The sequence below is a fragment of the Geotrypetes seraphini genome, chromosome 5 (genome assembly GCF_902459505.1).
Source record: "Geotrypetes seraphini chromosome 5, aGeoSer1.1, whole genome shotgun sequence".
In the NCBI taxonomy this organism is placed as follows: Eukaryota; Metazoa; Chordata; class Amphibia; order Gymnophiona; family Dermophiidae; genus Geotrypetes; species Geotrypetes seraphini.
In genome coordinates this window covers 180,085,929-180,112,307 of record NC_047088.1, presented here as the reverse complement: position 1 = coordinate 180,112,307, position 26,379 = coordinate 180,085,929, and the positions used below count along the sequence as shown (strand labels likewise).

The 26,379-nt window shown below is 43.6% G+C and overlaps 1 protein-coding gene across 3 annotated transcripts in view; it reads right to left on the bottom strand.

Moving 5' to 3' along the window:
- TMEFF2 (transmembrane protein with EGF like and two follistatin like domains 2) overlaps positions 1–26,379 on the bottom strand; it is a 512,432-nt gene that overhangs the window by 191,094 nt on the left and 294,959 nt on the right. For 2 of the 3 annotated variants that reach the window (XM_033944051.1, XM_033944052.1), the window contains exon 6: positions 3,903–4,051. In XM_033944051.1, coding sequence (XP_033799942.1) covers positions 3,903–4,051 — 149 coding nt within the window. Of the gene's footprint in view, positions 1–3,902; positions 4,052–21,243; positions 21,269–26,379 lie in introns of those variants that run through there. The other variant, XM_033944053.1, reaches the window with a different exon arrangement.

The window sequence follows — 26,379 nt, the reverse complement described above, 5'->3', positions numbered from 1 at the left end:
AACCACTATTGCGGTTTAGTAAAAGGGGACCATATTGTAAAATATAGACAGCAGATATAAAATCAGACACATTTTGATCACTAAATTTAAAATAAAATCATTTTTCCTACCTTGTCTGGTGATTTCATGAGTCTCTGGTTGCACTTTCTTCTTCTGACTGTGCATCCAATCTTTCTTTCAGCCTGTATGCTTCCTCTCCTCTACACCTCATTCCCTCCCCCAACCTTTTCTTCCTCTCTCCCTGACCTTTCTTTCTTTCTCTCTTCATGCCCCCTTTCTTTTTTTCTGTTTCTCTTCTTTCCTTCTGTCTCCCTGCCTGCCCCCTTTCTTTCTTTCTCCCTGCCCTTCCCCAAGCCACTGCCACTTCCGTTGCCATCGGGGAACAGGACCCAAACCACCACCAATGGATAACAGGCCCCAAAGCCGCCACCGCCGCAGCCCCATGTTCTCCCTGCTTCGGGCCGAACAGCATTCCTCTCCCCGAAGTCAATTCTGCCGTCGGAGAGGAAGTTCTGCCCAGCCAGGCAGCGATTGGCTGGCCCGAACTTCCTCTCCGACGGCAGAATTGACATCGGGGAGAGGAAGACTGATCGGCCCGATAGATCGCCAAGGCAAAGTGAGTCCTGGGTGATCGACTCACTTTGCCTTGGCGAGCTACCCGTCGATAGCGATCGACCTATTGGGCACCCCTGCCCTAGATCACCAAAGGGAATGGGAGCTTGGGCTGGGCTGATCATTTATCTTGGGGGGAGGAGGGGGAAGGAGGGGGATAAAGATGTGGACATCTGATTTGCTGATTATTTATTTGAGGGAGTAGAGGTAGAACAGAATGAAGCACCTGATTATCCTTTTCCCACTACCCTACCCTACCCAGTAGTTAACTGAGCACATCCAATATTCAGACAGGTGCTGTGGTAGTCCTAACTATAGCTGCTTACTTAAGGGAATGCACTTGTATACTGCAATTTTGTGGTTATACATTCAAAGCAGTTTACATATGTACAGGTACTTATTTTGTACCTGGTGCAATCAAGTTTCAAGTTCAAGTTTATTAGGATTTTATATACCGCCTATCAAGATTATCTAAGCGTTTTTTTACAATCAGGTACTCAAGTATTTTCCCTCTCTGTCCCGGTGGGCTCACAATCTATCTAATGTACCTGGGGCTATGGAGGATTAAGTGACTTGCCCTGGGTCACAAGAATAGCACTGGGATTTGATCCCATGACCTCAGGGTGCTGAGGCAGCAGCTCTACCCTTAGACCACTCCTCACTCCGAGTTGTCTGGATATTGCTGCTGTCAAGTAGCAACTTTTCTAAGGCTCCACCTAAGCTTGGCCCATGGACACGCAAGCACTAACCAGATAGAGCATCAGCAATGATGTTTGTGGTACTATTTTTTAAGTGCTGCCTGGTCAATATCAGAAATTATTTTCATTTTTAAATTTTATTAGGTATTTATATACCACCTATCAAGGTTATCTAGGTGTCAACAAGAGATTTAACTCGGCAGAAGTCTCTCCTGCCTGGTTAATTCACTTTGAAAATCAGGCAGAGATAATGGCTACTGACTACCAGGGTTTTTTTTTTGAGGACTGGGGGGACTACTGGAGGCCTACTGGAGTACCAGGAAATTTGTGGGAGTGTGTGTTGGTGGGCACTGGGGGGCCATTAGAACACCAAGATATATTTCTTAATATTAAAAAGGTCATGGAGGTGGGGGGTTGCAGCAAAAGGTGTCAGGTTGGGGTAGGGTAAGAACATAAGAATAATCTTATTGGGTCAGGCCAATGTTCCATCTAGCCCAGTAGCCTATCCTCACGGTGGCTGATCCAGGTCATTGGTAAAAAGGGATGATGTGTGCTGCAGCATGCTTGTGTGTATTTAATATGTCGGCCTTTCCTGTCAGGCCTAAGCCAATCACCACTCAGACATTGACAGGAGAGCAGTGGCATAGCGAAGGTGAGAGGTACCTGAGGCAGTGATGCCCCTCCCTCACCCTTTTCTCAGCCTCCCCCATCCCATCATCTCCTTCCCAACCCCATCCTGCCACGTGCACATGCCTCTTCCCTTCCCTGTACTTCCTTAACAATCCCAGTGCGAGCAACCCCAACCTGCTGCTTCCACCAGCGTTGGCTCTTGCTTTGACATCACTACCTAGGTGCGGGTCCAGGAAGTGATGTCAGAGGAAGAGCTGATGCTGGCGCGAGCAGCAGGTTGGGGTTGTGGCTCGCACCCAGAATATTAAAGAGGTACGAGGAAAGAGAACGGGTATGCGCACACGGTAGTGTGGGAGGGGGGCAAGGAAGGAGCAGGGGGCAGAGAGGAGAACAGGTGCCGGCTCCCCCACCAAGACAGCGCCTGAGGCAGAATGCCATCTCATCACCTCCCCCTTACTACGCCACTGCAGAAGAGTTGATATTCAGTGATGAGCTGCAGATTACTGCTGCAGTTTAAACATTACACATACACCTGCACTTTAAATTTCTAGAACTTGTATGAGGGATGTATCCAAAATATTAGCACTGTTTCCTATATCCCGTATACAATCTCTCAAGACCTCAGCTGGACCGTTGTGCGAAATTCATTTTCATACGCACAGACTCGTGGCACCCAAATTGTCACCAGTCTTATCTTATTTAGTGTTTAGATTTTTTAGTTTATATTTTTCAATAAGATAAATAAGTTAATACTCATATATCAACTCGGCAGGGGGATTTATAGCTCCAACATAGAACTATGTTACGCCATGGTTTTTTCAAGGACGTTCCTCTTGCATGGCTGAGTTTGTCATTCCCATATCACTAGTTTGAAACAAGTGGCCAGCCTAGTATAGATGGTGGCCCCACCAGGGCAGGATTAATTCATCGAGGGCCTCTAGGCACACAAGTACACTGGACCCCCTGCCCTGTCCCATCCCCCATGCGCCCAGGCGGTCAGAGGGAAGCTTTGGGCAAGCAGCACCGCTTGCACAATTACAGTTCCCGTTGCCTTTCTTACCCGCATTGCTTGCTTGTCTTACTTTCCTTTGATCGGGGAGGTGGGGGGCCACATTGCCGATCGGGGTGGGGCCCACGTTGTCGATCGATGCTGGAGGGGTCCATCGCCGTTTGGAAAAAACAATGTTGATGCCCTCCTTCATCGGGCCCCCCTGACCATTTCGGGCCCTAGGCATATGTCTATTTGGCCTATGGGTTAATCCTGCCCTGGGCCCCTCCTACATCCAAATAGCTTGGTTTTGGACTTTTGCATTTGGACATTTTTTTATTTGAAAATGGCCAAAAAGAGATAGATTCACTAAGGGCCAAAATGTCTAGATAGGTCATTTTTTAAATAAATATAGACGGCTCATGGTTTCAAAACTGGACGTTTTCTCTATCTGATTTTTGGATGTTTTTCTCAAAATGTCCAAAGTTGGAGTTAGATGTCATATCAAAAATGACCCTCCACGTGTCCCTATTATACTAGACTACTAACGCCTGAAAAAGGTAGACGGTGAAATAAGGAAGATGTGGAATAGAAGAGAAACATAGCTGGTAACAGAGGAGAGGCATGTGGAAAGGATGGGGTAGGAAAAAGTGAGTCAGTAGAGACAATGAGATAAAAAGGGAAGATGTAGAAGACACCAAAAGGAGATGAAGGAGAGGAGAAAAGTGGTGATTAAGCAAGATTGAAATGTATTTAAAAGAGATGGAGAGAAATAAGAAAAAGGATTAAATAAAGGATGGATATATGGGTAAGTGACTTGTAGAAAAGAAAGATTAAATAGCCAAAAGAAGAAGAGTTTCTCCACTCTTCCCACCTAGCCATTATATATTTAATGGTGCTCAGCATCAAATCCATCTTGAGTATTGCAAAAAATATGGAAAAATCTTTCCAATAAATTGAGATATAGGCCTTACCTTGACATCGACCCAAATATTTGACTTCAATTTTTTCCTGTTTCTGGCACGATGCTTCTTTGATTTGACACGGATTATCATAGGATTTCCCATCGGAAGCACAGACTGGATTGAAGCTGATGTGAGAACAGTCAATGTTGCACACACACCTGAATCAAGAGAGAATGCCGACAGATGAATATGGTTAATTATGCATCAAGGCATAAAAATGTGTGCAACTTCCAATTTGCAAATTATAAATCAGCAGTTTTCTATTTGGAGGGGGAAAGAGGATTCTCGTCTTTATGTGATTATATAAGATTTTCTGTATTTCATTTTTAATGGGAGGAATGAAAAAAACAAAATAATATTTTTTAGGAAAAAGATCTGCTATGAATGATGCATGCACAACTTTACGGAGAGGGTAGTGGATGCCTGGAAAGTGCTCCCGAGAGAGGTATTGGAGAGTAAAACTGTGACTGAGTTCAAAGAAGCGTGGGATGAACACAGAGGATTTAGAATCAGAAAATAATATTAAATATTGAACTAAGGCCAGTACTGGGCAGACTTGCACGGTCTGTGTCTGTATATGGCCGTTTGGTGGAGGATGGGCTGGGGAGGGCTTCAATGGCTGGGAAGGTGTAGATGAGCTGGAGTAAGTCTTAACAGAGATTTCGGCAGTTGGAACCCAAGCACAGTACCGGGTAAAGCTTTGGATTCTTGCCCAGAAATAGCTAAGAAGAAAAAATTTAAAAATTTAAATTGAATCAGGTTGGGCAGACTGGATGGACCATTCGGGTCTTTATCTGCTGTCATCTACTATGTTACTATGTTACTGTCTAAATATATTGTATGAAAGCCCCATGATGACTGCCAGAAGATGGAACTTACACTGCTGGGGGTGGGGTGGGGGGTGGGAGTTCATCTTCTGAGTTATTTCTATAAGGATATGCCTGTATTAATACTTTCATAAACTCATGCTTGATAATAAATCAAATTAATAATAAAATCTTATGGTGCAGTAAGATTAACTTACTGAGATTTTAAAGGGAACGATATATATGCAAAACTTGATTTGAAAGTGCAGAAACAGGAACTGAGATGTCCAGGTCAGGACGTGGCTTTCCTTTACTATTTTAGAAAAGGATCAGCCAACACAGAGCCTTTTTTAGAACAAAAGCAGGAGTAGATGTATCTTCTATGGATACATGTAGAAGGAGCATCCATTTTGCAAGCGTCAACATCTAAAATATCAATGGGGCTAACACTACAACATACATGTGTAAATTGGATGCTCCCACTACTTGTAGCTGCTACCCACATGCCAATTCTTGCATGCATCTTGAAAAGGATTCTATATAAGTAGATCCTTTTCTAAACTACTACTCCAATTGGACACATCTCAGCCTGTACATATGCAATTCTGATTTCTCTGTTCTATATAAATGAGCCTTATAATAAATAAAACCAATAGCAACACTCACAACAGTTAATACAATCACAGATCTTAGTAAGACACAACTAAGGAGCTTATTCTTAGGAAAAGCAGTATAAAATCTGTTTTACTACTCAAGATCTAGCTAGTTACCTGGGACCTGGGTTGGCTACTGTATGAAACAGCACAGTGGGCTTGATGGGATGGGAGTCTGTCCCAGGCAGTGGTATAGTAAAGGTACTACAGTGGAACCTTGGTTTACGAGCATAATTTGTTCCAGAAGCATGCTCGTAAACCAAATTGCTCATATATCAAAGCAAGTTTCCCCATAGGAAATAAGGGAAACTCGCTTTGATTCGTTCCACCTCCTCCTCCCCCCACAGGCTACCGGCGCTGCTCCATTACCCCCCCCCGCTCAAACCAGCATCGCACCCCCCGCCTGGGAATGCCCTCCACGAAAACTGCATCGCAACCCCGTGCTGGAAGCGGCATCCGCCCGCCCGCCTACCCAAACAAGCCCCTTACTCCATCTGCTGCGTGCCGGTGCCATTTAAGGAAAGATCCTGCCTCTTGCCTGGGCTGGGCCTTGAGCATCTGCACATGCTCAAGGCCTTCTGGCACAAAAACCCAACTAAAGTAAACCAGATAAGCAGTGCAGACCCCCACACACTACCCCAGTGATCACCGACCCCCCCCCAACCTCATTAAAATATTAATCAGAACTTGAAAATTGTGCCTCCAGAACATCATCACCTGGTCGCCTGGCATAGGAAAGCCTGGTTGTGTTGCACAGAGGCGTCTTAAGTCGTCTTAGGGGTGGGTTAGGGACCCATGGAGAGGAGGACCAATGACCATAAGCCCTTGTAATCACTGCATTGATATTGAAACATGTGCACTCCCATATACACCTCAAAACCCTTTTGTACTAGCATATAAGTAGCTCCTTTAGCCATAAGGACTATAGGGGTGGTAGATAAATGGGTCTAGGGGATTCTGGAGGTGGTTTGGGGGGCTCAACATGACCTATAAGGGAGCTGTAGTGAGATGATGACATGGCACCCTTTTTGTGCAGTTCACAGCAGTGCCCTGTAAGGTACTCCACTATTTAGGTACCATGTCTGGGTGTTCAGTCCATCACTTTGCAGACCCCTCCCACGTCCAACAGGGCTTGTTCTAGGCGTTTTTGACTTGGACGAAAAGTTGGACGAAAATGTGGTATAAAGATGGACGATTTTGCAGCTTGGATGATCAGATCAGCAAGACATATACTTAGACGATTTTCGAAACGTAAAATAATTTGGACGTATTTTTCGAAAATGTGTCCTAAGCTGTTTTTTTTTACTTTGGACGACTTGGATGGAAACGGACTTAGACGTTCCTTTCAATTATGCCCTGAGTTTTCTCCCCTGCCTTAAATCCAAACTTGGCGCCACCCACTTTTTTTGGTCTTAAATTTAGGAGCTTAGTGAAACTTTGAGTACAAATTTAGACGTTTACCCCCGCTTTTACAAAGGTGGGCTAAGCTTTTTAGCATGCGCTAAATATCAAGGTGCGCTAAACACGTGCTAAACGCTAACACGTGCATTTTATCCTATGGACGTGTTAGGGGTTAACGCACGTGTTGATTTTAGAGCGCCTTTGTAAAAGAGGGCCTTAGGATTAGTACATTTTCAAAGAGGCCAATTGAATACCCTATGACTATTGAGCCCTGTATACTTTTAAACAATACTATTTTTATATAATACAAATGTATGAATCAAATCATCCTAAGGGTTCATTGTGATTTACAAATTACATTATCAAATTCCATCACACTTACCGTTTGAAATAATAAACCCCCTACAATATTTTTCACCAACTAAACATTAACAAGGCAAAGGCGGATATTAGAAAGAATGTATAATATGAAATAGAGATATTCAGGTTGGGATGTGTCAATTTCTGCTAGTATTTTAGAAAACGATCTACTGACATAGAGACTTTTGTAAAATATATGTAGGAACAGATGCATATGTGCTGGCTATGTGTGTAAGCAAACTACAAAAAATTGGTATTAATGGTGACAATCTATCCTTAAATAGCCCTGGAGGTGATAAAAGAAAATTGTGCTTCCCCAAATTAGAATTAAAGAAAACAAAAGAAATAAGATAAAAGGATTAATCAGTACGGGCCCAGTACCCTCGTTTTGACCATTGGCCCCGGGCAGGTGTTTATACAGTGACAAGCACTTTAGAAATAAATCTAAATAAACCCTGCCCCGTACATCATATTGTCCCTTTGGTGTATATAAAAAGTATAAATGTATATTACAAAATAATTGGAAGCACAATCATCTCCAGATTAAAGCAACAGGAGAGAAAATCACCCCAAAGAAAAACTCCCTGAAACCTAGTATAAAAAGACACAAATTGTGAAAAGGAAAAACCAAAAATATATAAAAGGTGGCAAAAAATCATCAATAAACCAAAGAAAAAATGACAATGTAATATCCTCAGTCTGTTTCAACAAACCACAGCGCCAAAGGCCCTGTGCACCTGTCACTAATAATCGTGAAAATAGTGATAAATAGTGAAAAACGGTGAAAGATACTTAGCTCGGTGAGTGCAACTCGGGACAAAGTTTAAAGTTCACCAATCACGGCTGTTAAATTCTTCTCGTGAATCAGTCCCGCTCATATGAAAAATGTTCGTTAAAAAGTCATAGCTGTCGGTCCATTCGCCGTAACAATTAAATCGCTCAGTCCTATACAATCAAAAGGGCTGTTCAATAGAGTTCGCTGTAAATTTTATTCGTTCTTCAATATTATTCATTTCAATTTTGTTCACTGCTCTTTTTGCTCGCTCTTCACTGCTCTTTTTGCTCGCTCGACAGGTCCTGTTTCAATGTCCTCATCAGGAGGGAGCAAGAAATTTAATGACTGAAAATTTTTTTTCAAAAACGCCAAGTCCTAGAATATAAAGGACAAAATCATCCCCAGCAGCGGCACAATCAAGCTGCTGTATTTTGGTTTCTTTTGGCCATCTCTGGTAAATATGTGTGTAAGCAACAGCCATTTTCCAGTTGGCAATACAGAAATAATTGTTAATGCCTAATTGACTAACTAGTTTACACGCAGATCTGTGAATGTCGCCCACATTTAGGTAACCTGTACAGAATCCAAGGTCATATGAAAGGTTGTGAATAAGAACTGACATTTTGGGCATGTTGCGTGCTATTAAACATTATGCCAATGTGCACGAATGGATCACAAACTAATTGCTGCAAAATGTTGAAAAATCTGCAACAGGGTTCTAATCTGTCATATGAAACGAGGGGGCCTTCTGTAGATCTTTACACATAAACATGAGCTCCTTTTAATTCTGCACTTTGCTTATGAAAGGATAGTCATTGAGCATCCTAGAGATCATCGTGAAACACTTCGACTTTTAGCCTGCCCGCTAACATTAGTTCATGTTGCAATATTTCTCATTAATTGTGATGCAAACTACCATGCTGCTGTGGCAAGCGATGCATATCCTTCTGGTACTGCATTATTCTAATGTGTCTGATTTCAAGATGCTGCAGAGCCTCTAATGTGCCAAGAGCCTTTCAAAGGAAAAAAGGTACAAAAAAAAAAAAAAAAATTCAGCAGGCATTTTATTAAATGCCATCAATCACACTACCCTGGTATGCCATCTACACTGCTGCTGTGCAGTGTCAAACTTGCTGCCTGTTTTATACCTTTCCCTCAGTGTGGAAACCACAGGAAGCAGCACAGAAACTGTCATACAAAGACTTGAATGTCTAAGCTATATAATGCATCCTCAACTTTTAAGGACTGTTTTTTTTTTGTTTTTTTTTTTAATTTAATTTTTTAGCCCGCCCCCAAAGAAACTCAGAATAGGTTACAAATCAGGTACTCAAGTATTTTCTCTGTCCCGGTGGGCTCAAAGTCTATCTAATATACCTGGGGCAGTGGAGGATTAAGTGACTTGACCAAGGTCACAAAGAGTAGCATACCCTCAGGGTGCTAAGGAAATGATTGCGGGTTAGCATAAATTGTTAGGGGGTAAGAAAGAGGGTTTAAAGTAAACCTCAGCTACACAAAGGGGCTGAGTCAGTAAGGAGGCAATTTTCAAAAAAAATTCTCTGCGGTTTAAACTAGTGTTTATCCACAATGCAGGGTTCCTTGAATATTGCACCTCCCCTTCCTCTGGATAGAAGGTGAGCGAGACATGTCTGGGGCGAGACAGCAAACATAAGCACATGAGGTTTTAATTTGAAATTCTGTGCCAGCTTTTTGCAGGTTTCCCCTGCATACTTGTAACTTAACAAAGTGTATGTGATGAGAGATTGCTGTGGCACTGGGCGGCTAGCCATCCAATTTGTTCCTGCCTTACGTTCCTTCTAGGAATATGAGGTTGTCTCAGCAGCCATTCATGACTGTTCCAGCTCTGGCTGAGGCATGGTTGGTATGTGCAAGACAGAGGATGATTAGGTTTTTAGCTTCAATGCTTTGGAATGCTCTCCCTCTATAGATCTGGGTGAAGGCAAACAATCCCCAGCTTCAGAAATAGTCCAAGGCTTAGCATTTTATTCAATCTGTAATCTCGTTTTCTGTTTCTATTATCATTTATTTAATTGAAGATCATATATTATCGGATAAAGAAAAATTCCCAACATTCCCAACAAATCATGTTTGGTTCTCACAGTTGTGTTTGTAATTTGCATTCTTTATTGTAAGTGTATTTTTATGTATTTTTGATTTGTATTCTGCTGGGTCTAGCGCTGTGAAGGGCAGACAATCAAATCTGAATAAAAAGTAGCAAGTTGAAACGCACGTGCTGTTAGCATTGTGCAGAGGCGTCTTTCGCTGATGGAGTGCTTGAACGGAAGATGCACGAGAGTGGGTGAGTGGATGGCAAGTGGCTATATGAGTGAGAGAGTTGATGGGGGACATCATGAGCTGGCGCAGGGCAGAGTGAGTGAATTGGTGAATGGGGACTGATCTGTAGCGGGGGTCTCAATTAGAGAACATGGAGGTTAAGAATAGTGGGGGAGGGGGGAGGAAGGACAATTCTATAACAGGGCACTCACATTTATGTGTCCCTTGCACACATAAAATTACACACATGTATGTGTCCCTTGCACACATGACGAGTAGTCTAATGGCTAGTGTAGTGACCTGAGAACCAGGGGAACTGGGTTTCATTCCCACTGCAGCTCCTTGTGACCTTGGGCAAGTCACTTAACTCTCAGTACAAAACAAGTACCTGTATGTTTACCACTTTGACTGTAACCACAGAAAGGATGTAATCAAATTCCATCCCCTTTTCATTTCCTTAACCACAAGCACTAGCAGGGGCATCTATCGCTAATCTTTAAGGTCACGCATAGATGCCATACAATCAGGGCAGGATTAATTTGTCGAGGGCCCCTAGGTACACAAGTACACTGGACTCCCTGCCCCGCCCCACCCCCATTTATTTACTTACTTCTTTGTTTCCACTTTCTTTTTTTTTTTTTTTTATTTTATTTTAAAATTCAAAACAAACAACAAAGATTACCATACCAGTGCCAGTGTACAGTTTTTCTTCTATGCCACCTCCAAACATCTTTGAACAAATCTCCCCTTCCTTCCTAGAGAAAGAGATCTTCAGCTAGCAGGGCTTTGGAAAGCCCACTAATTTATATTTTGCATATGGGTAGGAAGCAAGGGGCATGGCGGGAAAAAACTTTAGTGCCCGTCATTTTATTGGACTAATACATTTCTCACTTAGCTTCCAGAGGTTAAAACCTCTTTCTTCAGATCAGTAAACTATACTGCTGTTACAGTATCCCTGTCCTGACCTGACGAAAGGAGTTATGGTCTCTGAATTAGTAAAAAATGTATTAAAATTAGTCCAATAAACAGGATCGCCTTATTTCCATTTTCTATTAATAAATGATTATAAAAACAGCTACAATAATACTTTATCCTAAAGCAAAAAAGAAATAAATACAACAAATAGAAATATTTTTCTACCTTTGTTGTCTGGTTTCTGCTTTTCTCATCTTCTCATCATTCTCTTCCTTCCATTCACTGTCTGCCGTCTTTCTGCCTCTTCCATATGGCATCTGCTCTCTTTCTATGCCTCTTCCAGAAATTGTCTACCTCTCCCTTTCATCTCTTCTTCCCCCCCCCCCATTGGTGTGGCATCCAGCATCTTTTCTTCCCTCCTCCAATGGTCTGGCATCTCTTTCCTCTCCTTCCCTTCCTTCTCCCACACCCCCATGGTCAGGCATTTCACTCTCTCCTCTCCCTTCCCCCCAATTCCATCAGCATCTGTCCCCTTTCTTTCCCTCCATCCGAATTCCATCCAGTATCCTTCCCCCTTATGTCTCTCTCCCCTTTCCCTGCATCTCAATTCCATCAGCATCTGCCCCCTTTCTTTTCCTTCAACCCAATTCCATCCAGTATCCTTCCCCTTATATCTCTTTCCTTTCCCTGCATCTGCCCCTTTCTGTCCTTCCACCACCCTGCCCCACCACCCTTCTAGGTCAGAGGGGGCCTGCTGAAGAAACAGAGGACTCAGGTGTTTGTTTTTTTCCTTTCTGAATGCGGGCCCCCCCCAGGAAAGATTGGCAGCACTGCCCCCTGGAGATTGACAACACTGACCTCCCTGGGAGATTAACAACACCGCCCTCGCCTCGGCATCAACATCAACATCAACCAACCAGAATAAGTGACGTCGGGGGGGGGAGGGGGAGGGGTGGACCCGCAGATGCAAGGAGTTGCTGCACGGTCCCGTGATTACTGTGTCTGCTGGTCCAACCCCTCCGACGTGACTTACTTCTTTCCTGAGCAGAACCGGCAGACGTAGTCATCGTGGGACCTTACAGCAACTCCTTGCATCTGCCAGCCCACTCCCCCTGACGCCACTTATTGTGGTTCATTGATGTCAATCTCCCGGGGGGGGGGGGGCAGCGCTGCCGATTTTTCCCGGGGGGGCCCATGTTGCCAAGGATAAACAAAACACCTGAGTCCTCTGTTTCATCGGGCTCCCCTGACAACTTCGGGCCCTACTGGGTCTATTCATTAATCCTGCCCTGCATACAATGAAAGGGGGGGGGGGGCATATGCAATGGATTGGGCTGACACTTCTGCTCGTAGCTTACAGAATATTGTTATACACATCCCTGAAAAGACAAATTGTGGACAAAACACAATGTTCTTGACTTTTCCTTTATTTCTTCAATCAATGTAAAGAAAATGTCCCCATCAACTGTATTAAAAACTAACGGACCTTTTTTGCGGAACGGGAGGCCATAAAAAAAAACTAACAGACCTGACACGGGCCATGTTTCAGCTAACAAAGCCTTTCTCAAGGGTCCGGTTGTTAGTTAATACACTGGTATTGTGGAAAAGGTTACTAAATCGCAAATTCCGATGTGGTGAGTAAAAGCAGGGCTAACCGCTGTTGCACAGAAATCTTTACACAGAGGTGTAACTAACGACCGGACCCTTGAGAAAGGGTTTGTTAGCTGAAACATGGCCCGTGTCCGATCCGTTAGTTGGTCAAGAACATTGTGTTTTATCCACAGTTTGTGTTTTCGTTGGATTGCTCTTTTTCTGTGGAACTGCTTTTGCTTCCCAGAGTTTGATACACATCCCTGATGCATATACTTGACTATAATTATTCCAGCTGTATGGCTGGTGTTGCTACAAATGCATAAATATAAGGAGTACCAATATTTGATTAATCCAGAATTCTAGAATAGAATTTGGGTATCCAGATGCTGGTATAGAATAGGCTCTAAGTGGCATTACAGCCTAGTTATAGAATTGCCCCAAAAAGTGGCACTTAATATTATTCTATAAATTGCCCCAGAGTTTGATGCGGTTTATAGAATCATTTGTAGCACCCGTCCACAAGGCTAATATTTAGATGCAGGTATTTATGCCAATGAAAACCAGGCCTACATGCTTGCACCCAAGTTATGGACGGATTAAGCATATTCTACAACAGTGCGCCTAATTTTTAGGAACGTCCACGACCCAATCTTGCTCCTCCCCTAGCCATGACCCCTTTTGTAGAATTTACGTGCCCCACTTTATAGAATACGCTTAGAAAGTTGAGCATGTAAATTCTAATTAGTGCCAATTGGCAAATATTGGAACAGATTGGTTTGTTAACCAATTTAGTTGCATGCACAAATCTGTGCACAACTTTGGTCGCAGTACATAGAATCCGGGGGTTGGTGATTATGTGCAAGCAGAGCTATAAGTAGCAGTGAACCTGTGTAAGGAACGGGTAAGGGAATAGATAGGTGGTGAATGGCAGGGGCTCTGTGTCAGTGAATGGATGTTTATGTTGCACAAATGCCCATTTCTCCTGTATATTAGAACAGGCTCTACATCAGCAACTTCTGTTCTAAAATACTGGTGAAACTTGAGTAGGGTTGCCATATGGTTCCAGAAAAAGGAGGACGGATTGAGACATCCCAGTTTTACTTCCATTGAAAGCGATGGAAGTAAAACCTGCATATCTCAATCTGTTCTCCTTTTTCTAGAACATACTACATCCAACAATATCTTCAGCACTATGGACTATACCAAAATGGCAATCAAAAAAATGGAGAAAAGACCTCAGTGTCTAATAGGGATTTAAATAAACCAGTCTCCCCACATAGACTTTCCTGCTTCAATATCACACTAATTTTGAAGCAGGGAGACACATCTTTGGTCTGAAAAACTCCATAAAGCAACTGTCTGTTCAGAACATATAGTCTTATAAAGTGCAATTCTCAATAGTATTACATGACAAATGCGAAAAAAATGATGCCAACTTATCTGTAGAAGTTTCCTAGTGCTGGGCTTATGTTGAAGCAGAAAGAAATCACCAAAGCAATGCAAATGCTTAATGCTGAACTACATTTTCTTCAATGTCCATTTCCTCCTTTTTCTAGAGCCATATGTTAACCCTAAACTTGAGACTAGAGAATGACAGTGACAGAATTCATCACTGTCCCCATGCCATTCTTTAAGGAGAGAGGGAAGAATGGGCGCAACCACTGACCCTCAAGCCTTGATTTGGAGAATGCTGGTGGCGTAGAAGGATTGAGGTTGAGACAGGCACTAAAGAATGACACGGGATGGTTTCCGCAGGGACAGTGATGAATTCTGTCACTGTCATTCCCTACTTGAGACACTGACCTTCATGTCTCAGTAGGGTGTGTTAATTTTAGGGGTAGATTTTTGTTTTTACAAACTACCAAGGCAGGATTAACCAATAGGGCAAGTAGGCACGTGCCTAGGGCCCGAAATGGTCAGGGGGGTCCGATGAAGGAAGGCATCAACATTGTTTTTTCCAAACGGTGATGGGCCCCTCCAGCATCGATCGGCAACGCGGGCCCCCCTCCTGATCGGCAACCCCCCCCCCCCCAATCAATGGAAAGTAAGACAAGCAAGCAATGCGGGTAAGAAAGGCAACGGGAACTGTAATTGTGCAAGTGGGGCTGCTTGCCCAAAGCTTCCCTCTGACGCAGCTTCCTGCTTCCACCTGGGCGCATGGTGGGGTGGGGCGGGGCAGGGGGGCCCAGTGTACTTGTGTGCCTAGGGGCCCTCGACTAGAGAATGACACGGGGAAAAAATCTGTCCCCGTCACTGCACCGTTCCCGGCCCACCATCCTCTGCACCGCCCCGTCACCGCCGTTCCCTTCACCGCCCCGTCACCGTCACCGCCATCCCTTTCACCGTCCCGTCACCGCCACTGCCCTCCCATTCACCGCCCCGTCACCGTCCCAGCAGCATCCATATAAGCCTCAGTACTGCGAAACACCATGAAGACAGAAGAGAGTTCTGCCACTACTACTACTACTGCACTGAGAATCTGTTTCAGTGCCTCTGCTCTGTAGTAAAAACCGAACATAAAATAAATCAATTAACTTGTGCTCCCTTTCAATGACGTGTCCCCCATGTTCACCTATAGCTCGAATCAGGTCAATTGTGCACACTAAAAATGCAGGAGGATCTGGAACATGAGCGCAAGCAGGCAGTGATACAAAAACAGCAAACACCCGACCGACTGCAGTGTTCCGCCATCTCCCTCCCTCCATCTCACCTTAGATGTAGAGTATGCCGGCTTTCTTTTTCGCCCAGCCGCATGTGCGGGTGTTCATTTGTTCAATATTCTTCTCTAATGCAACCGGAAACAGGAAGTTGCAAGAGAGGAGAAGATTGATCAATGCGAGCGAAAAAGAAAGCCAGCATACTCTACATCAGTGATTTTCAACCTTTTTACACCCGTGGACTGGCAGAAATAAAAGAATTATTTTGTGGACCGGCAAACTACTAGGACTAAAATTTTAAAACCCTGTTTCTGCCCCATCTCCGCAAGCTCGGTCACCTTAGTAACTATAGAAAAATAGACAAATATAGACAGCAGATATAAATTCTCAAAACTGACACATTTTGATCACTAAATTGAAAATAAAATCATTTTCCTACCTTTGCTGTCTGGTGATTGATTTCATGAGTCTCTGGTTGCGTTTCCTTCTGTCTGTGTATTCTTTCTTTCATTTCTTTCTTTCAGGCCCAAGAATTGTCCCTTTCTATTCCCTCCCTCTTTCCTTCCTATGTCCTTAGTGCCCCCGGTGCCTCCTTCCCATATCTTTAGTGCCCCCGGTGCCTCCTTCCCAAGTCCTTAGTGCCCCTTCCTGTCTTTAGTGTCCCCAGTGCCTCCTTCCCATGTCTTTAGTGCCCCAGTGCTTCCTTCCCATGTCCTTAGTGCCCCTTCCTGTCTTTAGTGCCCCGGTGCCTCTTTCCCATGTCTTTAGTGCCCCCAGTGCCTCCTTCCCATGTCTTTAGTGCCCCAGTGCTTCCTTCCCATGTCCTTAGTGCCCCTTCCTGTCTTTAGTGCCCCCAGTGCCTCCTTCCCATGTCTTTAGTGCCCCCAGTGCCTCCTTCCCGTGTCCTTAAGTGCCCCTTCCTATCTTTAGTGCCCCCAGTGCCTCCTTCCCATGTCCTTAAGTGCCCCTTCCTGTCTTTAGTGCCCCCAGTGCCTCCTTCCCATGTCTTTAGTGCCCCTAGTGCCTTCTTCCCATGTCTTTAGTGCCCCAGTGCTTCCTTCCCATGTCCTTAGTGCCCCTTCCTGTCTTTAGTGCCCCCAGTGCCTCCTTCCCATGTCTTTAGTGCCCCCAGTGCCTCCTTCCCATGTCCTTAAGTGCCACTTCCTGTCTTTAGTGCCCCCAGTGCCTCCTTCCCATGTCTTTAGTGCCCCTAGTTCCTTCTTCCTATGTCCCTCTCACTGCCTTCCACACTTTGTCCCACCCCCACCCCCGAAGCTTGCCTGCCTGCCTGCCTGTGCCTGTCTACCTTTCTCCCTCCCTAGCCAAAGCCAGCCTGCTACCTCCCTGCCGCTTAAAAAAAAAAAAAGCCTCCGTCCTTTTCCCCTTCTCTTACCGCCATGCTGCAGCTGCTAAAGCCGGAAGTCTTCTTTCCGACTCAATTCTGAAGTCGGAGAGGACGTTCTGGGCCAGCCAGGCAGCGATTGGCTGGCCCAGAACGTCCTCTCCGACGTCAGAATTGACACTTCCTGTCGGCTTTAGTAACTGCAGCATGGCGGTAGGAGCAGGAGAAAAGGAGAGGCTTTTTTTTTTTCCCTTCGTGCGGACCGGCAGAAATTCAACCGGTGGTGCTCTTCCAATTCAAAGGTGAGGTGGAGGGAGGGAGATGGCGGGGACTGCGCGATCTTGATTGCCTCACTGCGGGGACAAGTCCATTCACCGCTCCACGGGGCGGTGAATGGCCTTGTCCCCGTCCCGCAGAGGCCACTATTTTTTCTTCCCCATTTTGGCGGGTTACCCGCGGCTAAATGCAGCTAGCCGCGGGTAACCCGCCACCGTGTCATTCTCTACCCTCGACAAATTAATCCTGCCCTGCAAACTACTAGTGGTCAAATTATGCAATTTTGTATACTGAATCTAAAGCTATCTTCAGAAAATGCTTAAAGTGAGTCTTACCTATATCAAATCAAAGTTTAAATATGTAGACATTAAGAAATATTTATTTGAACATACAAATATGTAGTCTGAACTACATCTGTAGTCACATAATTGTCTTTAAAATGTCATTTATGCTGTTAATTTAACATTATTTAAGAAAATCCAGCAAAGAGGCCGTATCTTATTTGCTTCTGTTTTGCCTCATGAGAGTTCCCTGCTGACCATCTGACCCCCTAATATTGTATACTGTAATGCTCCCTTCTCTCCTGATTATACACATGACCAGTAGCCTCAGTTGTCATTTTTACATACTGTATCTTTCTATGGACTGGGTATGCGATGGCCAGACTGTAACCACCATGAGCTTGCTCACTAATGCCTTGATCTCTGCTGTTGTCATGATACAGGTAAGAGAAAGCTCAGAAGCTCTAGAGCTCCAGTCAAGTAACTGCGTGAGGGTAGTTGCCTCAGTGCTGATCAATGGTGTTTTCCTGGGTCTCATCGTGTTATTTCCAAGCTGTGTTTTCTCATCTCCCTTATTTCTGATCTTCAATATCTTCTCCACTGCATCTTTTCTCTTTACTGCACAACATAGCTTACAGAACAGACTATCTTTCTTATCTCTTCACACTGTTCTTTCAACAGCTGCAATTGGAAGAGGCGACACCTGGTGTAACAGATTAAAGGGTTTTCCCTCCCCCATGCAAATATTATATCCCCAGGCAGCAGGAGATGCTAATCAAATATGGAACTACAGGTCCCAGCATGCACTGGGCTATGGAACTCAGTGTTGAGTCACAGGGGCGGGACTTACAGAAGATAGGTATTTCTACCCAGCCTGGGTTTATTTTAGAGAGGTCCCCGAGGGAGAAAGAAGAGCTCTTAAGTTTTCTCTAGAGATAGGCGGAGGCAGTTTGGCTGAGGTAAGCCAAATTCATTCTATTTTGTGTGAGGCAAATGAAAACAAATAAAAAATTTATTTATATACAATTATGACTTGGCTGTATATGTGCTGACCTCTCTGGGCAAGCCAGGCTAGCCAGCCAAAAGGGCTAGTCTCCCACATATGGTGTTTCTGCCTGGTTTTTAGCTTCTGTGCAATTTTCATCTTTCACCATACCTGGATACATTTTGACATTTTTTTTCTGTCTTTAACATGACCCTGGTAGATACCAGGGTCATCATCGCTATTCTGCTGCAGTTCTTCCTCAAAGTGTACATCCAATTTTTTCATGATTCTCACCTGAGCCCTCTTCACCTTGTTGTGATCAATCATGAAAGCAGTGTCCGAGTGAGGAATCCTACATCAATCTAGGCAGCAGTAGCAATATCTGGTGCCTCTCTCATTCCAGTATGGTGTTTATACGTGCAAGGTATATGTTGGTTATATCCTCAGTATTATATTTTGGCCTCTTTCTAGCTATCTCTAGAGCAACAGGCACTTCCTCCATTGGTTCCTCCACCACGCCATTTGACATTCCTTGTTCCACTTCAAGCATAGATCTCTCCATCATCTCTTGTTCTGCTGCTGCTCTTTACAGTTTGATAAATTATACAATAAGAAGAAACTGAATGGGGTTGGGAGTGGGTGGTGTAATAAGATGGCGGCAGCAAGGTGCTGGCATTTCTAATGTGATCTCCAGTATTCCTGAAAATATCACCATTTGGGCCGGGATGCCACATTCTAAGTGGAAAGGGAGCATCCCAACCAAACCCTCTGTGGCAAGGACGTCTTCCCCAGCACAGCAATTGATACTAGAGTTCGCCACCACTGCCAGGAGTCCCTGTGTCGAAATAGGAGGGAAGTCTGCATTGTCTTTGGCAGGAGGAGTAGCTGAAGACCTAGACTTAGAGGTTTCCCTCTCCCCTCTTATGGCTGTTCATCCACCGTGCCCTGCCTCACTTGTGGATCAGTTCGGAGATCCCCAGGCGGTTATTGCTGCTGAGGAGACCCCGTTTCAAGGGGCTGAAGCTGTGAGAGGTCAACAGAAGCAGGGAGAATTGGGAGCTAGCCTGGAGGCAGGTTCTCAGTTGGTGAGACTGTCGGTGGTAACACTCGCGAACATCTGGGAAGTTTTCATGAAGCTGAACACATTAGTCACCAAGTCTTCCCGGGAGGCTGAAGCTCTTGTGAGTACTGTGAATGGACTAGGAAAATCTTTAAGCAACACAAAAGAAGAATTTAGCTTAAAATTGAAAAAGGATAATGAAAAGGTGGAAGGTTTTCAAGCTTTAACGTCTGAATTAGTTAAAGATAAAAATCTGCTTAATAGGAAATTTGAACAATTAGAAAATTACAATCGCAGACTGACTATTCATTTTTTTTTAATTTTACAAAGTCTCTGGGAGTAACGCCTATAGAAATGTTTTAAAAAAATATTTGGTTGAGATTTTAAGGTTTCCCCTGAACATATACCGCCAGTGAATTGAATATACTATTTACCTACGAAGAAAAAAATGGGAGTTGCCTCAGAGCTAGATGAATCAAGTTCAAGTCCTCGAGACCTTTCAAACATCATTAATTTGCTTGAAACCACACTATTTGCTATTTCTGAGAGAGCTACTTTATTAATTTCTTTTGTATTTGAACAAGATGTCAATGCAATTATAAGATTATACTTTTGTAGCTCTGAAACTTTGTTTCATGGGAAAAGAGTTTGGATTTTCCCTGACATCACTAGACAAGCAGAGGAAATTGTTCTCGGCTATGAGAACTGAAACAATAACTTTGGGTGCAAAGTTTCTTTTGACTTATCCATGTAAATGTATGATGAAATATTTGGGAGTGAAATATGGGTTTTTTTTCTCACTTGAACAGTTATGGGCTTTCCTGGATTTGAAGAAGTTGGTAGCTGGAATGTTTAGCAATTATAGAACAGCAAATTGGTTAAAGGGGACCAAGCTGTTAAGTCTATTCCTGACTTCGTAAATTCCTGATATGAGTTTCTCTTCACTCTATTATGACCTTCCCCCCAAGTTTTGTGGTCTAAGGAAGATATGTTTGAATGCCTTGTTTTTGCAGATTGTCTAATTTTGCAATTTCCTTTTTTGATGTTCCATTCTGCTTTTCTTAAGCAAGAGTTTTCTTGTGTATTATGTTAAAATTGCAATAAAATATAAATTAAAAAACAAAAAACAAAAAAAGGTAACTGTTATATCAGGAAATTACAATTTATTCTCTGCTTTGCTTCATCCTCTTTCCTTTTTGCCTGCCTTTCCTTCTGTAGCTCTTGTCGTTTGGTTTCAGGGAGATCAACTGGTCCAATCTGATGAGGTCCGACACTCCCAATTTTCTCTCTTTCACCATTTTATAAAAGCTAACTCAATCACAGGAATCTTCTTCTCTCTATTGCAGTTACAAAGTATGTGTATTCCACTAACGCAGGCAAAACTGACAGAGGAACTTTTAGGAAACTCCTCAAAACACAATTGTTCGTTAATACTTTTTTATAGGGTCTGACTTGTCCTGATTGAAGATTAATTGTGAATTTAAATTCTGATGTTTTGTCTCTCTTATTATGTACGTGGATATATTGTAAACCGCCTAGGAATTAGACGGTATAGAAATTTTAAAAATAGACAAATAATAAATTTCACACTTGCAGATAAGTATATCTATCAATGTCAAGCTTCTTCACAAATCTGTCTTTCTCCTCCAAGTTTACTCTGCCCACAGAAACTTTTCTGGCTGATTCCTACATGGATTTCAACATGGCTGTTTATAACAGGATCACTAAATTGTGGATTTGCTTTGTACCACTGGGCAAGCAATCCACTCATTAGGTCACTGACTAGTTCATCATTGCTCCAAAACCATCTGTCTTGATCACTGATGTCTCTCAAATACAACCCATATCAAATGAGATATCTGTTGGTAGTTCTGTCTGATCAAACCAAATTATGTAAATGAGTCCAAACTTGCAGTCTTGCTTTTCTTTTGAATATTTTCAATATTAGAGTATCACTATGATGACGCTATGTTGGAAATCTGTGAATGAGAAAATGAAACTAACATGTTAGGAATTACCTGTGACTAGGAATTACCTGTGGCTCTATGGTTAAAGATACAGGTTCTATCTTCCAAACATTATGGGTTCAAGTCTCAAGTATGGTCAACACTTATTCATAATAATCTCTTCTTTAAACTTGTGAAACACACTACTACCTTCCAAAAAAATAGGCTAATGCTAGACCTAGAAGTTCATATACTTGAAATTAAATTGAATTAAACTAAAGGCTTTGGATCTCAAGTGCTTATTCATGTCACTTACACATCCATTTTATGGACAGACTAGATGGGCCATTTGGCCTTTATCTGCCATCATGTTTCTATGTTAGTGTCATTATGGATAAAAAAAAGTTAGATAAATTGATAATTGAGGCACATCAAACATTAATACACTAACATAAACACATAAAAACTATTATCAGAGCACTTAAACATATTTCAGTAATTTGTGTATTTTTGCATAATTTTCTAGAAATTCCAGGTAGGTTAATAACATATGACACAAAATTTAAAGCTAGTTGTCGATTTTCAAAATTAAAATATTTCATTTTTTTTTCACTAGTGCCTTTTAAAATTGACATTCCTTAATGTCTCAATTCCTACTTCTACCGCCTGTCTAAATGGAGCCGTATACCATTTGCTACTAGTTCAAATTGAGATAAAAAAATGCAACATTTACCATTGTGAGAAATGTTATCCACTCTAGTAAATGGTATTAGTGTTAACATGATTTACAGTAATGTGCCCAGGCCATCAGTTTCCAGTAGCACTTTTATGTTTCTCTTGCCAAGGTCAATAACATGTCTCAGCTGTAAGCACTACAATGGGCTTTTGGTTCTGAAGCCGCATTTGTTAAATAAGATTTACAGGATGCATACATGAGATTATTCCATGACTGTCAGGTCATATTTACTCTGTTTACTTGTCAAAAATCACATTTGTTACGTATTCAGTTATTCCTCAGAAAAAACATGCTAGGATTTGTTCTGAGTCTTGCATCACTGGACAATACCTACACAATTGTCCGATGTCACCTTCCAGGAAAAATGACATTAAGATCTGAATTCTGTTGTAGAAATGCTTTTGATGAAATAATCATTTGAGGCAGTATATTCACACATAGCCAAGGTAGTGATTCACCTGCGGTAAATGCACGGAAACCCATTCAATTTTTCTGGGCTTCGGTGCATTTGCTGCACCATATGCTTGGAGCAAACTGCCCGAATCCCTACGGCGAGCTTCGTCTCTGGCAGCGCTCAAGGCCAAGTTAAAAGCCCACCTCTTTGAGACTGTTTCAACGCCTCTCACCTTGGGTTCTGCATCCTCAACCCTATATGTTATGTCTGTCTGTTCAGGTTAGATTGTAAGCTCTTCCGAGAAGGGACCGTCTATTAAATGTCAAAATGTTCAGCGCTGCATATGCCTTTCAGCACTATATAAGTGATAAATAGCAGTTGTTATAGTATTTGCCGCAGGAGAATTGCTAGCGTGGCTTTGTAAAAGGAGCCTATAATGTGCATAATTTCCATGAAATATCAAGTGTCCTCAAATACTTAACTGATTTTAAACCCTCCCCCGCCCCTATTTTATCACACAAATCAAAATTGTTTTATTTGCTATGAAATGCACTGCAACACTTGACATGTAAAATACAAAAATCAAATCAAATCAATCCTCCTATTTTTTAAACTGCCTGCAGTTGTAAGATACATAAAATGATTGCAAGACTCTCTCAAAGGTACCATCAAACGATCATATATATATATATTTGTGCTTTGATAGGTAGAGAACTCTGCTGTGTTTTACAAATAAAAAAAAATCAATGCCATTTAAAATGAGAATCAAAAAGTGACTTGGTATGTGGCAGGAGAGGCAGAAATACTGTACTATCCTTAGAAATTCAAAAGCGAATGATCCTTACCTGGTTGAGCTATATGAATGAAAGGAAACTGATCAAAATCTCTATTATAGTCCTTTCATAGACCACTAGGGAACACACATCCTCAGAACAGGAAGAGCATTTAAAATGAAGCACACTGTGGTAATCATCTTTGGGCCTGATTTTTTCTAGTGGCAGGCAGACACACTTTATTCATTTATTCAATGGCATTGTAAGGACAATCCTGTAAACAAGGCACTAACATTTATGTACATTTTAAGCAAATAAGGCCCGGATTCTCAAAACTTCACGGGAATTGGCCAGCGCCTGAAAAAATGACACCGGTCGCACATTAGTCAAACTAAGGCGCCATTTTGAGAATCAGAGCCTGCGTCGATGATAGGCACCGGAAATGTTGGCAAGAGGTTTACAGACCTACATTTCCAGTGCCTATCTTTGATGCAGAATCACGCTTAGTGGCGCCAAACATCAACCCCACCCATAACCACGCCTCTTTTTGATATTTGGCATGTTAAGCATCTGTGTAGATGCGATTCTGGCCCCTTTTTTGTAGGTGCCTCGCAGCACATACTTTTTTGTTCTTAATTAGTTTTTGTTTTTTAAAGGTACGTTCAATTACCGCACCATTAATAGCCAATTAAAACACTGAACTTAGGCACCGTTCGGGCGTCATTCTGAGAATCCAGGTCTAAGTCTCTAGAATTCTGACATATGGGGAGAATTCTATAAAAGGCACCCAAAGTTGGGCGCTGGGAAGATTTACATTAAACTTTTATTCTTGCTCTTTACCAAATACCGTATTTTTCGCTCCATCAGACACACTTTTTTTCCCCCAAAAAAGCAGATGGAAATAAGGAAAATAAGGTCTTATGGAGTGAATACCCAAAGGGGGGGCCCCCCATTACCTCGGTGAGAGCGGCGCACAAGGCTGGCTGCCTGGTCCCCGCTGCTTCCCCCAAGAACTGACGGCTGATGCGGCTGTCTCCTCTTTTGTTCTCTTGCAGCAGTTCTCGTGGGAAGCAGCTGGGGACCAGGCAGGCAACCTGGTGTGCCGTTATGCCGCAAGAGAACAGAAGAGGAGGCAGTCATGTCAGCTGTTCTCGGGGGAAGCGGTGGGGACAGGGCAGTCAGCCAGCCTTGTGCACTGCTCTCAGCGAGGGAAGGCGCCACATCCAGCAAAGGAGGGTGCCAGAAGTAAAAAAAAAAATAAAGGTACGTGCCGGGGGGGCCCTGCTCTGCCCTCCCAAATTAAAAATAGGGAGGGATGAGGGAGTAAGGAGGGAGATGGGAGAAGCTGGGGCCTGACTGCTGTGTCCCGGGGGGGGGGGGGGGAAGAGGCCTGCCTACCTACCTACCCTGTCCCTACCTGCCTGCCTACCCTGTCCCTGCCTGTCCTGTGCCCTGTCCTGGTCTACCACTAGACCACCAGAGAGGGGACAGGGTACAGAGCCTGGCAGGAAGGGGGGGACAGGGTGCAGCGCTTGGCAAGGAGTGTGGGGTTGAGTGCAGAGGCTGGCAGGGAGAATTTGGTTCAGAATGTTTTTTTTCTTGTTTTCCTCCTCTAAATCTAGGGTATGTTTTATGGTCTGGTGCTTCAAATGGAGCGAAAAATACGGTACTAGCTTAGCACAGATCTTGTGGCTATTTTTGGGTGCAGCAAGTCTGCCCACTGAAATCTGATGTAAATGCTGATATGCAACTAATTACTTAAATTGGTTGAGACTGAACCACTTGAAATGTCCTATATATAATACTAGTCTTATAGCCCGTTACATTAACGGGTGCTAGAATATATGTATGTGTGTCTGTCTTTATTTCTTTCTCTCTCTCTCCTTAGCCGCTTTCTTTCTTTCTTTTTCCTTAGCTGTCCATCACCACCACTTGCCTGCTCCCCCTGTCCATTCTCCCTTCCTTTTACCTCCCCTGTGTCCACCACCACTCCTTCACTGCTCTCCTTATGCAGCAGCAGCCCTTCTCCCTTTGTTTTACCTCCCCCCTGTCCAGCAGCACCTCTTTCCTTCTACCCCTGTCCTTTTTCTTCACCCCCCCCTGTCCATCAGCACCTCTTTCCTTCTCCCCCTGTCCAGCAGTAGGTGTCCCTTCCTTTTTCTCCCCCCCTCCTCCTTCTTATCCCTATGATACACTTACCTTGCTCTGCCCCTGATCAGAGGTTCCCGACAGCCGCCCAGTTGCACCCATTGGAAAAGTTTCCTCTGCCGCATCCCGCACCCCTCCTGACGCGACTCCCGCTGTCTTTCTTTCTGTCTGTCTCTGTCCCTGGCCCCCTTTGTCTTTCTGCCTTTCTGTGTATCTCCCTGCCCCTGTGTCTTTTTTCTTTTCTTTCTGTCTCCCTTCCTCCCTCTGTCTGTCTGTCCAAAGTAGCATTCCCTCCCCCTCCATTTCCCTCCCCCCACACCAATTCCCTGCAGCAGCATTAGCGTTTCCTCTACCCCCCTTTCCCTTCCCGCGGTACAGACTACGAACCTGGCGATTCCAGCGTGTGCAGCAGTCTTCACATGCTGCTTCGTGTCCTTCTACTGGCCTGATTTACTCTGGCACGTCACTGATGACATCATTAGAGACGCGGCAGAGCAAATCAGGGCAGTAGAAGGGCCCGAAGCAGCATGTGAAGACTGCTGCACACGCTGCTTGAATCGCCAAGGTAGTCGGATCCGCGGGAAGGGGGGTGGGCGGCAAAGGACTCGGGTCCCGATCCGGGGCAGAAAGTTGCCGGGCTCCTCGGTGGGGGCGCTGAGCGGCCACGATCCCTCTCTTCCGAGACTCCCCTCCGCCCAGCCGCTTGCCCGCTGGCCCGCTGGAGGAACGGAGATCGGCGGCTGGCTGCGGTCTCAGCTTGTGGAGGCATCAGCGGCTGGTGACATAAGCGCGCATGCGCACTCCTACCTAAGGTGCCCTACATATTACGGAAAATGGACGCATGCAGATGGGAGTGCGCATGCGCGGCCTAGCATTTTATTATATTAGATGGTTTTATATATAATATAATAACAATAATATAATATATGTAATAAGGTTTTTGTAAAAATTTATATATGAGCTGATGAAGAAGTGTAGCAGCAAAAACTCTATAAGTTGTAGAATCTTGTATACTTTAGAGTTCCGCTTCTGATGGCTCTTGGAATATAAGAAACTGACTGAGATGAGTGGAATTACTGAACTCTATAAGATT